Source organism: Schistocerca serialis, chromosome 5, assembly GCF_023864345.2.
Source record: "Schistocerca serialis cubense isolate TAMUIC-IGC-003099 chromosome 5, iqSchSeri2.2, whole genome shotgun sequence".
In the NCBI taxonomy this organism is placed as follows: Eukaryota; Metazoa; Arthropoda; class Insecta; order Orthoptera; family Acrididae; genus Schistocerca; species Schistocerca serialis.
The window spans coordinates 119,116,308-119,129,483 of record NC_064642.1 but is presented as its reverse complement, the minus strand read 5'-3'; the positions used below and the strand labels follow the sequence as shown (position 1 = coordinate 119,129,483).

General features: G+C 42.4%; 1 protein-coding gene across 1 annotated transcript in view; it reads left to right on the top strand.

Moving 5' to 3' along the window:
* The first annotated feature begins 4,904 nt into the window (after window positions 1–4,904).
* LOC126481644 (ovarian-specific serine/threonine-protein kinase Lok-like) overlaps window positions 4,905–13,176 on the top strand; it is a 220,799-nt gene continuing 212,527 nt past the window's right edge. The window contains exon 1 of the mRNA XM_050105550.1: window positions 4,905–5,082. Coding sequence (XP_049961507.1) covers window positions 4,989–5,082 — 94 coding nt within the window. The 5' untranslated portion in view covers window positions 4,905–4,988. The remainder of the gene's footprint in view (window positions 5,083–13,176) is intronic.

Sequence of the window (13,176 nt, the reverse complement as noted above, 5' to 3'; positions counted from 1 at the left end):
TGTCTGAGAAACGAACATTTCCGAGAAATCGTTACTCGTGCAGCGGAGGTTCTGTCACTCTCTTTACGAAATGTGGGCGTCACTATTTGCAACTTAAAGGCACGTCTTTGTTCTGTAAAATTGAGTCAGAATGCGTAAGTTACATCCAAGGGCGTCGCCAAGATCTTGGCTATTCTATTACGAAATAACTTTTACCAGTGCAGTCTTAAAGTTATAGTTAGGTGAGCCTACTTATACAAAATTTTGCATTTTTGCTACGTTTAAGTGGGGTGGTCTTTGGATATGAATCTGTATCTCTGGAACACGTCTCTGCTAGTGCCTCGCGCACTGCGCCGTGTGGGTGTGCTGCACAAAAACTAAACAATACGTTGCTTAGCTTAGTGCAGAAAAACTAAACGATACGTTGGTTAGTCTAGCAGCCGCGAGTAATTGTTTGTATAAGGGTGTTTTTTTTCTCAAATAATGAACGCCATAAGACTTTTTCTCTGCAAAAAACACTAAGTCAACATCTACTGTGATGATGATGATGATGATGATGATGATGATGATACTTCTCATATTACGGCATCCAGTCCAGATATGTTTCTATATGCAACTAAATTAGTTTCTGTGTCTTTTTTTGTCTGTACACATCTTAATCTCGTTACGCTCTAAAACTGTATTAATGAAACTATTGGCAATTTAACGGATGTTAAGCACGCGATTAATCTCGCGCATATAGGCTGTTTGCCGTTATGTTTGGCTAAGCAGTATCTCGGTTTTAATTTAAAAATTGTGATCGGGTTATGGCGGATTACGCGAGCTGCATTCCACAAAATATGAAAAAGAGTTTCCTTTATGTACTCCTCACTAACAAATAGAGAATATTCACTAATTTCTGGTTAACACTCACTAGTTAAATTTTAGAGTGTAAGCATACCTACGTTAGTCAACAAAAATCTCATCTTTTGCTTATAGGTAGTAATAAAGATATTCTACAAGATGCTTCGCTCGATTTCACTAGCTGTAACACAACTAATTCATTATTAGATATTGCGTTGTGTTTGTATTCTAATTATCAAGTCAATGACGATTTTCACTTGCAGTTATTAAGAAATCTTCGGACGCCTAACAAAAGGTAAAATTTTAAAAATGAAGTAAGCCTTGATGGTGAACGAGGCTTTCGATCTGAATGGCTTACAATCTACCCGTGGCTGCCGTACTCAGCTATAGCTTAGGTACCTCTGCGTCCATGTACCGTATTTTGTTTAGACGTTCACTCTAGCGCGGTCTGCATGGGTAAGTTCATCATTCCTGCTTGCCTTAAATTTCAAAAGTTTCATGGAGGTACACAATCTCATGCGAAAAGTAAGTGGCATCGTGACGCGTTCGATTCTTCAAAAACTTTTGAACAGATCGTGGACAAAAAGGGAGTGTTCTTCAGTGCTTAAGTACAGCATATCACAAGGAAGTCGAAGAAAATTGTGTGAAACTTTGGTCAATTGCATCAACAATTTTATTCTGCGCACAGCACCAGGTGTCATAACGAACCTAAACTTTGTTCTGACGGATCGAAAAAAAATTATATGTTTTTAAGGCGTGGGGCAGACTCGTTAATACCGCGGGCTGCGAACTCTTCACTGTGACTACGTAAATAAATAAAATATTCACATCAGTTGTTTCACAAATATTCAGTTTCATTGCCTGTGACCTGCAATGTCGTCACTAATATAATTTTAATCACAATAAGTAAAATTCGTTACAAATATGGTAGAAAAAAAACCAATGACAGTTTTGTAACAGCGGCAGTGGGATGAGCTCAGTGAACATAGATCCACTTCTGGACTTTCAATAGTTAGAAAGCTATTAACATTATTACTGTTATTGTTTATAGTAAATTGCAACAACTGAAACCATCACGAAAGTCACGCTTGTGATATGTCAGATCAAATAGGATACTGCATGCAATATAATGAACAGATTATTTCTCTGATTAAACAAATAAAAGAAAATGTTATAAACAATTTAGTTTATTACGTCAATAGTGCCTTAACTATGAAATCCTTCATAGAGACACAAATGATTTCATCAGCATGAGTTTCCGTCTTTAACATTCTAATAACTTTCGATGTGTATTTAATTATAGTTGTGATTTATAAAATAGGTCAAGTTAATGTTTTAAATCAAGTGCTTGATATGACTATTTATATGTCTGAGATTTGTTTACAGTTGTTGAAATAAAGTATAAGTGATTTATTAAGAGCTTGCAAAAGACTGAATATTTCTATATGATTTTATGATATGTATTTATATGAAATTATTGTGAAAATTATTATTGGTGGTCAGGATGAACGCATCTGCACTGAATCGAGGTGTGGCCACGTGACCGAACTTTAAAATAAGCGTGCATGGCAGATCTCGTGGTCTTTCGCCTATCGTCTAGCATCTGGAGTTTACGTGAGATTTTTTTTTTCTTTTTTTTTTTTTTTTTTTTTTTTTTTTCTGGAGTCGGTAAAGTTATCGGTGATGAACGTGCTGCGCATGTTATTTTCGTGTTCCGGGAGTTGTACGTTATTATTTAGCGCATGCTCCTGGGTGTAAAATGTGTGTGCACAAACCAATTACAAATTTTGCACTTGTGATAGATACTGAACAGTTATTCTATCAGTTTTTCGTATGTGGCCACCATTCACATACGTTGCGCATTTTTTTTAAAAAAGAAAATAAAAGAGGCTTATATCAAAGTGAAATTTAATCTGTTTTGAACAATGTCATTATCCTTCGGAATTTCAACCAACAGATCAAACCTCAGCACATCTTATATTAAATTATTCGCCAATGTCTCACTGCTAGTACACTACTGGCCATAAAATTGCAACACCAAGAAGAAATGCAGTAGATAAACGGGTATTCATTGGACAAATATGTTATACTAGAACTGAGATGTGATCACATTTTCACGCAATTTGGGTGCAGAGATACTGAGAAATCAGTACCCAGAACAACCACCTCTGGCCGTAATAACGGCCTTGATACGCCTGGGCATTGAGTCAAACAGAGCTTGGATGGAGTGTACAGGTACAGCTGCCCATGCAGCTTCAACACAATACCACAGTTCATCAAGAGTAGTGACTGGCGTATTGTGACGAGCCAGTTTCTCCGCCACCATTGACCAGACGTTTTCATTTGGTGAGAGATCTGGAGAATGTGCTGGCCAGGGCAGCAGACGAACATTTACTGTATCCAGGAAGGCCGGTACAGGACCTGCAACATGCGTTCGTGCATTATCCTGCTGAAATGTAGGGTTTCGCAGGGATCGAATAAAGGGTAGAGCCACGGGTCGTAACACATCTGAAATGTAACGTCCACTGTTCAAAGTGCCGTCAATGCGAACAAGAGGTGACAGAGACGTGTAACCAATGGCACCCCATACCACCACGCCGGGTGATACGCCAGTACGGCGATGACGAATACACGCTTTTAATGTGCGTTCACCGCGATGTCGCCAAACACGGATGAGACCATCACGATGCTGTAAACATAACCTGGATTCATCCCGAAACAATGACGTTTTGCCATTCGTGCAAAAGGTTCCTCGTTGAGTACACCGTCGCAGGCGTTCCTGTCTGTGATGCAGTGTCAAGGGTAACCGCAGCCACGGTCTACGAGCTGATAGTCCGTGCTACTGCAAACGTCGTCGAACTGATCGTGCAGATGGTTGTTGTCTTGCAGACGTCCCCAGCTGTTGACTCAGGGATCGAGACATGGCTGCACGATGCGTTACAGCCATGCGGATCAGATGCCTGTCATCTCGACTGCCTAGCGATACGAGGCCGTTGGGATCCAGCACGGCGCTCCGTATTACCCTCCTAAACCCACCGATTCCATATTCTGCTAACAGTCATTGGATCTCGACCAATGCGAGCAGCAAAGTCGCGATACGATTAACCGCAATCGCGAGGCTACAATCCGACCTTTATCAAAGTCGGAAACGTGATGGTACGCATTTCTCCTCCTTGCGCGAGGCATCACAACAACGTTTCACCAGGCAACGCCGGTCAACTGCTGTTTGTGCATGAGAAATCGGTTGGAAACTTTCCTCATGTCAGCACGTTGTAGGCGTCGCCACCTGCACCAACCTTGTGTGAATGCTCTGAAAAGCTAATCATTTGCATATCACAGCATCTTCTTCCTGTCGGTTAAATTTCGCGTCTGTAGCACGTCATCTTCGTGGTGTAACAATTTTAATGGCCAGTAGTGTAACTCTGCAGAACATTAGAAAGTGTTTACCTTGCTAAAATTACTATCGTCTTCTGCCAAGCACCGACGGTAAATTCAGGTAATATCGTGGAGAGATGCATCGAGCCAGTCTGTAAACTGAATACCTTAACAACAACGACTAGATCGAAAAGTTAAACCATTTTTTGTCTTAAAAAGACCACATTTCTTTGTTACCGAGGCCGAAAACGTTTCAAAAAAATGGTTCAAATGGCTCTGAGCACTATGGGACTCAACTGCTGAGGTCATTAGTCCCCTAGAACTTAGAACTAGTTAAACCTAACTAACCTAAGGACATCACAAACATCCATGCCCGAGGCAGGATTCGAACCTGCGACCGTAGCGGTCTTGCGGTTCCAGACTGCAGCGCCTTTAACCGCGCGGCCACTTCGGCCGGCGAGAACGTTTCATTTTTCTGCTTGGACTCTTACGGGGCCGGTGGGTGCGCGACTTTGCGTAGTCATGCCCGTGCGACGACGCAGTCTGGGTTTGTTGGGTGCCGGAAGCGGCCGCCTCGCGCACGTGAAGCAGCTACCGGCTACGACGCGTTGAGTCAGAGCGGCTGCAGACGACTTGTCGGTGATTGGTCGCGCAGCAGCCAGTCTCCCCCTCCGATTAGATAGCCGCTGCCACTCAGTCGCTTCCCGCCCGCGGCCCTAGCACATCGCCAGTCGCGCGTTAGCTCGCTTCTGGTACCACAAGCGCTACACCAGTTTTCGTTCGGCTCAGACATGAAGAGGGCCGCCAAAGACAAGGACAAGCACGCGTCGTCGGGTCAGCTGTGGGGTTGGCTGTTCGCGACGCGCAGGGGCTTGCCTTCCCTCGGTAAGTGTGAATGAACACACGTCATCTCTACAGAACTGGCTCATAACACCTCTCTTCAGTTCACCTCGAACGACGTCGCTTTACGCCTTTGTCTCAGTTGGGAGCTTCTACTTACCTGAAAGTTAAGAACATTGTATAATATAAAAATTTGTCCTTCAGAAACGCGAGCTGCAGGAGGACGTCAGACCCCGACAAACCACTACCAAATATTACAAGTGTTGCCTGTGACGAAAACAAAGCACACGTATTACAGAATAATAATGATTATTATTATTATTACTATCGTCGTTATATCAACCAACTAGGATCATGAAACCACTTCAGTTCCTCATATTTCTTTGTTGTTTTATTTTCCAGTACTACTCCGTCTTTTCCTCATGTTATGCTCTTTCCGCGGTCACTGTTTCCTGATTTTATTCTTTCTGCCTTTAAAACTTTCTAGACATAGTATTTTTTTCTTAAAAATGTTGCTTTCTGTTATGAAAAGGAAAGTTGTTACTCACCAATAGCGGAGATGCTGAGTCGCAGATAGGCACAACAAAAGACTGTCACAAATTAGCTGCCGGCCGAAGTGGCCGTGCGGTTAAAGGCGCTGCAGTCTGGAACCGCAAGACCGCTACGGTCGCAGGTTCGAATTCTGCCTCGGGCATTGATGGTTGTGATGTCCTTAGGTTAGTTAGGTTTAACTAGTTCTAAGTTCTAGGGGACTAATGACCATAGTGCTCAGAGCCATTTGAACCATTTTGAACAAATTAGCTTTCGGCCAGCAAGGCCTCTCTGGCAACTCACTTGCCAGAGACTACAGTCGTTTGCGAGAGTTGCGTTTGAGTGAGTGTGTGTATGTGTATCTGTCGTATATTTTTGACGAAGGCGTTGCTGCCCGAAAGCTTATTTGTGACAGTCTCTTTGTTGTGCCTCTCTGCGACTCAGCATCTCCGCTACATGGTAACAACTTTCCTTTCCATAATATTGTTACATTCCATTCTTGATTTTCCACTGTTTGCTTCCTGTTTCATCCGGTTAATTTTTTATGTTTTTATTTTCTTTCCGCTTCTCCTTTTCTTATATCTGTAATCCATGCTACTGTTTACCTCTTTTTCCATAAATATAGGAATGCTTTGTGTTTCGTTAGCCTACTCTCATTCATTCGAGAAAGGCGGCCAAAGAACGCTATCCTTCGCTTTGCCATTACATCTGACACTTCCTTTATGTTTTAGTAGACCTCTTTACTTTTTATTTTCCAACCACCTGTCGTTTGTCTTGCACCCATTATTTTTCTAATAATGCATTTTCAACTAACTACTCGTATATCCCGTGCAGCTTGTAGTTCATTAATGACTGTGACACTGAGATTTATTGTACTTACATGGTAGATTTTTTTTTATTTTTATTTTATTTTTGAGGTGTTACTCTTCTTTCATTACTCCTGTATCCCGGCTTGTGACAGGCAACCTATGAACGCTTCAGGCGCGGGTTGGCCAGGTAGGACAATAATTATTGTTGACAGTACATACAGCAAATTAGTTCACCGTGCTGAGGTTCGTATACAGAGTGTCCTAGGAGCAATGGTCGGTATTGAAGGTCACGACTGGAATGGTCATTCGAAGCAAGAAAGTCTAGTAAACACGGTCTCTAAAAAACATACCTAAGGGCTGTGAGTACTTGTTCAGTAGAAGAGATGTTTTTCACAGTAGCGAAGATAAACAGATGCTCATAGCTCCGAAGATATGCATTTTAGAGCACATGTTTGTTATACTCTTTTTCCTTCGGGTGATCGTTCCTGTCATACTCCTGAATATTAACCATTCCTGCTGGGGTACTCTATTTTCACTAGTACATTTCCCAAGGATTGAGGTCTCTATTGTGTGTCGGAAGATAATTCGTGATGATCCCAGTATAGCGGCTTGCTGTGGTTGGCAGATAGATTTTTATTAGTGCCAATGGTTTTCAGGGGCCCACTAAGATCGTTTGGCGTTTGGCGTTTCTCCTAGTGTGCTGAGAACCACTGGGACCACCTCCACCTGGTATTCCGGAAGAGTCGACGAAGTTCTGTTTTCAAGTCCTCGCATCTGGCAAGATTTGCTAGTTCTTTTTTGTCGATTTTTCTATCATTTGGGATGACAATGACAATGATCCACACAATTATTATTATTCAAAGGGGATACAAATTATGTATTTTCCTTATGGCTGACTTAACGCAATTGAGACAGACTTGTCTGTTTTTTTTTTTTACAAATGTATCCACAGGTTGTTTACCTCGTACACTTGGCATCAACATATAAATGCGGCAGGAAGGGAATCCCCTACCACCGAAAGTAGTCGCTGTTGTTGAGGTGGCTTGCTTGCACGCAGCAACTCTACAGCGTCGTTATAGCGCCGAGTAAGTTCAGAGAAAGTAACGAAAAACTGAAAGCAACACAGATTAGCAACATTTTATAATAATAAAGTAACTTTAGTACAGGTTATGTAATGTGAGCGTAAAGATGCGTGGCAGCGTAGTTACATTTTCTTGCAGTGGTCAATCTGGTCTTGTCCTGAATCTAAAGAACGATGACTTGCGTAATTTGCAGAATGGCCAGTTCGGCTGCTCTGGGCGGCGAATTTAGATATCTCCTGACGGTGTCGTGAGGTACGGTGCTGACACTGTCAAACTACCAGACTGTTGATATACTCTGATAGGAGCGGTGCGTCCGCTTGTATCTGCATTTGATGGCCGAATGTTTACTTGACAGTTACTTGCGTGACGTGAGGCGGAAGCATAACACAGTCCTGTTGTGTGCGCCCTTTATGGCGTCTGACCATACCTATGTGGCGCCTCTCTGTAGGCTTGCATTCCCGTGTGGCGCCCTCTTTGTGTACGTCTGTGTACCGTGTCCACTGGCGGACATAGCACCACAATTATTAACATTCTTGAACGTCCTGGTAGTCTTCTTCCATACTGATCACTGTTTTCATGTGATCTCATTACACGACTAATCCACTTAAAATTTTTAGCTTATAATTTTGGTACAGTGCAAATTTCTTTCAATAAGTCCTGCAGCTCTAAGTAATTTTCGTATCAGTCATTCTTCACTAGTAATATTTTCCTCTCAAAGTTTGAGACCTGTTATTCTGTCCCCCCCCCCACTCTCTCCCTCCTCCTCCCCCCCCCCCTACTCTCTCCCTCCCCCACTATCTCTCACTCTCTCTCTCTCTCTCTCTCTCTCTCTCTCTCTCTCTCTCTCTCTCTCTCTCTCTCTGACTTCCTCCCCCTCCCCCCCCTCTCTTTGTCTTAAGACTTGGCTCTATCTTGCTTTTCTTAGACCTGACTGCATAATCGACTTGCAGATTTATATTTCCGTTTTCATTGAGTTATGTCTGCTATTTAACGTATGTGACGGACCGTTGAACGTTCTGTTCGCGTTTTTAACAATAATTTTATTTTCATCTTTTGTATTATTTACTGTATTCAAGGTGGTTCTGCGACATTAAATTCGTTTATTTGCAAATGCGTTTTTAGAACAATCACTTCATGTATCTGTTGTTGTTGTTGTGGTCTTCAGTCCTGGGACTGGTTTGATGCAGCTCTCCATGCTACTCTATCCTGTGCAAGCTTCTTCATCTCCTAGTACCTACTGCAACCTACATCCTTCTGAATCTGCTTAGTGTATTCATCTCTTGGTCTCCCTCTACGATTTTTACCCTCCACACTGTCCTCCAATACTAAATTGGTGATCCCTTGATGCCTCAGTACATGTCCTACCAACCGATTCCTTCTTCTGGTCAAGCTGTGCCACAAACTTCTCTTCTCCCCAATCCTATTCAATACTTCCTCATTAGTTATGTGATCTACCCATCTAATCTTCAGCATTCTTCTGTAACACCACATTTCGAAAGCTTCTATTCTCTTCTTGTCCAAACTATTTACTGTCCATGTTTCACTTCCATACATGGCTACACTCCATACAAATACTTTCAGAAATGACTTCCTGACACTTAAATATATACTCGATGTTAACAAATTTCTCTTCTTCAGAAACGTGTTCCTTGCCATTGCCAGTCTACATTTTATATCCTCTCTACTTCGACCATCATCAGTTATTTTGCTCCCCAAATAGCAAAACTCCTTTACTACTTTAAGTATCTCATTTCCTAATCTAATTTCCTCAGCATCACCCGACTTAATTCGACTTCATGTATCTAGGGCAGTCGAAATCTGTCACTCTAAGGTCAATCAACAGATTTTGTTGTATATCAAGAAAATACTGTTTTCTTTTATGAGTCGCAGTCCTCCATTTGGAAACCAAGTTCTATCGTAAGAGCTTGATCTCTCACCTGGGGTAAGAGTCAAATAATCCAATGTAAACGCACTTGTGTGCAAGAGTAAGATGAAACTAAACGAAACAATGCCAGATGTATATGCAGGAAAATATACACAATAAAAGTTTGGAATATTATGGTAAAATTTAGTCTAGAGGTCTCATTGATCTAGGCACTTCATGCATTATCCAGTTGGAGCCCATGTACTGGACGGTGTTTACTAATGCTATGCTTTGTGGCCGTTTCCTAGTCATGTAAACATACCGCTGCCGCAGTGGCACACCGCGAGCAGTCGGCACAACAACAGCTTCATTCAGTTTGTGTTCAGCAGTACAGTAACATGTCACGCAGAGGTACACAACGCTTTGAAAGAGTCAGGTCATACACAGCAAGATGTTCCCCGTTCGGTTACATGTCTAAGATGTGGAGAAAGCACAGGGAGACGAGATATGTGAACGATACACCTCGTAGTGGACCTCCTCGTATGGCAACACCAACGTTTCCTTCAACTGTTGGGTCGCAGGCGCCCCACATCAACTGCTAAAAATATTGGAAATGACTTCCCCCGTGCAACAGGAATTCGTATCTCAGACCGAACAGTGCGTAGAAGATTGCATCAGGGTGCTCTTCATTCCAGAAGACCAATGAGAAGTTTTGCACTGAACCAATGGAACCGACGCAATCGTACGACCTGGACTCTTGCACATCATCATTGGACCATTGCTGAATGTTTGCTGACAAGACCAGGATTGGTTTGCGGCCGGACTCTAGACGTGTTAGGGTTTGGAGAAGTGCTGGACGACATTAGGAACGCCGATATGTTCAGGAAGTCCATCCATTTGCAGGTGGACATGTAATTTTGTAATCGCCAATAATTATAGGACGGTGGACCCCTTTAATTCCCATCCAAGGGAATGTGACTGTTCCTCGACACCTCCAAGAGGTTCTAATAACTATTGTAAGGCCCTACAGACGTGAAGTCGGTGACAACTTCATCCTAGTTGATGACCGCACCTTACTTTAGCAGTGTCTCAGTGTCTTCAAAGATACAACATCAACCGAATGCCCTGGCCAGTACAGTCCCCAAACATGAATGCAATTGAGCATGCATGGGACTTGTTGAAGGTGGCCATTGCACAGCGTCCTAATCCACCTGACAATCTTCAGGACCTCACTGAAACTGCGATTGAGGAGTGAGACCTCATACCCCAAGATAAACTTGATGGTATCCAGAGCCTGCCTCGCAGAGTAGAAGAACTCATCCATGCGAGGGGAGGATATACTCACTATTAAAGACAGATAATCATCGTCATAAGATGAAGATTTTCACTGTTTTTGTTTTCAAGATGTAGACTTAGAAGAGAGCCTGCTATGTTTTGTAATGTTTTTTTTTTTTTTGTAACTAGCCATAATCGTTCTTGTTTTCAGCAGGAATTATGTTTATTTTGTTAAAAAGCTATTGTGCAAAGCTCAATGGGTGTACTGCAAGAAGTCATTGCAGTAAACTCTATGATATTTCAAACTTTTGTTGAGGTGTGTAGCTTGTCGCAAAGAATGTATACATCAGTCAGCTGTAAATATCAACTGTAATATTCAAGTGTATACTTTCTAATACGTTTCCAAAAATTCCTCCGATTGCATTCGTCTTACGTTCTGACAGATACGCATCACAACATCAAAGTTCTCTCAATAGGAAATTTCGCCGTAGTAAACTGTACTTTCGAAATGTAAGCTAGAGAAACGGCGTAGTGGTTAAGGCGGTGGACACTCATTCAGGAGGGGTGGGGAGTGGGAGAGAAGAAAGTTTTGGATTTAACGTTCCGTCCACGATGAGGGATCATTGTCCTAAATCGCTTAAGGCATGTGTTGGAAAGCTTCCTTTGAAAAGGACGCTATCGATTTCCTTCACCATCTTCGACCGTCTGATTTTCTCTCCATTTCCAGTGAGCTCGTGAACTCTTTTTGAAATATACTTCAGAGAGTAAAAAAAGCGCTGTTTTTAAAACTTAATCTGTAATTTTTTCAGTGAAAAAATAAGAAACCTTCGATAACACTGAAGATTTCAACAACACTTGTTTTTGACAGTCATGAATATAGACCTTCTGGACTTGTTTATGTACTTTGATGAGGTGGTGAAAGACATTGTGCAAGCTCCTTGACATCTTGACTGGGCAGCTATCGTTAATTTTAAATCATCGCTGCGAAGTAGTTATGGCTGACCTTGGGCAGCTTTGTGTGGTGACCGTTTGTGTTTCGTATCTTTTTCTGATATGAGATGGTCAAGTGGGGTAAAGATTGACTGCGTGTGTGCGTGAAGTGTAACTGAGGCGGAAAGTGGGTACCAGCCCGCCATTCACCCAGGAAGATGTGGAAAACCGTCTTAAGAACCATATCCAGGCTGACCTTCCCGTGTCCCGTAAGCGTCATGTTAGAGCGGTCGTCTGTCCAGGCGGGTTTTGTCTCTCCTATGTACGACAGGCGTCCAGTAAATAATGCGAAACTTCTTTTTTAGGCCAATGTCGGCTGAAAAAATACAGAATTTGTTGTTGGATCGTGGAATATTCCTGCTTCAGCAACCATAGTTTCACGAAGTTCCTATAGGTGACGGCGCCATATGTAGCCTTCAAAATGGCATCGCAGACATTCGTTAGCAACGTGCTGTATGTCTACGGCGGTCTGGAAGTGAACAAAATCACGGTGAGAAGTTGGGCGAGACGTCTGACGTCATAGCAACACAAAACGTCACTGGACGCTTCTTCCTCATCCACCCCAGAGCTCGGGTCTCACACCCTCTGGCTTCCATTTTGTGGGAAGTAGTATGTGGTTGATGGGGAGTTTATTGGTGCAACAAAACCTTGGCTCACACGTCGACCAGTAGAGTAGTACAGGCGGCCTTACATGTTCTCCCATTAAGGTGGCTTAAAGCCGTCACATTTTACAGATATTGTGATAAAAAAAACAGGGTTTTGTAGCCAAATGAGTGGGGAGTACTGTGGTGTCTTGGAAACCGGAATAAAACCAGCCTGCTTTCAGAAGAAAATGAGTTGTACTGCTTATTGAGCGCCCTTTGTACATTAGAAATTATAATATGAAAATCAACCACAATAAACCAAACGTATATAAATATGTGATTACAGCTCCAAGTTAAAAGACGTTAGTTTACCAGCCAGAAGTCAATATTTTAAAAAATAGCAATATACAAAGTGTAACAAAAAGATATCGCTAGACTTTCAGGAAACATTCCTTAAAAGTAGAAGTAGAAAGTATGTTATATGGACGTGCGACCTGAAACGTTTTATTTCCATGATGGAGTTCTGTTTCGACAATTCTTCAACACAGCCACGTACTTTGAAAAGAACTGTCGTCTGTGAACAGCAGTTTTGCACTAAAGAGAGGGTTAACGCAATGTTGAATGAACCATTCGTAGAAGTGAACCAGTGCAAGAGAATCTGCTGCTGATAGTACAGGTACACGCTGTACATGGTACAGATACAGCAAGTTCTCATGTCGCTCTATCCAGACAGTCATATGGTCAACATTACTTGTTGCAAATGGTTCAAATGGCTCTGAGCACTATGAGACTTAACTTCTGAGGTCATCAGTCCCCTAGAACTTAAAACTACTTAAACCTAACTAACCTAAGGACATCACACACATCCATTCCCGAGGCAGGATTCGAACCTGCGACCGTAGCGGTCGCGCGGTTCCAGACTGTAGCGCCTAGAACCGCTCGGCCACTCAGGCCGGCTTACTTCTTGTCTTACTCTGACACTAGGGTTATCGTCATCTGCACGA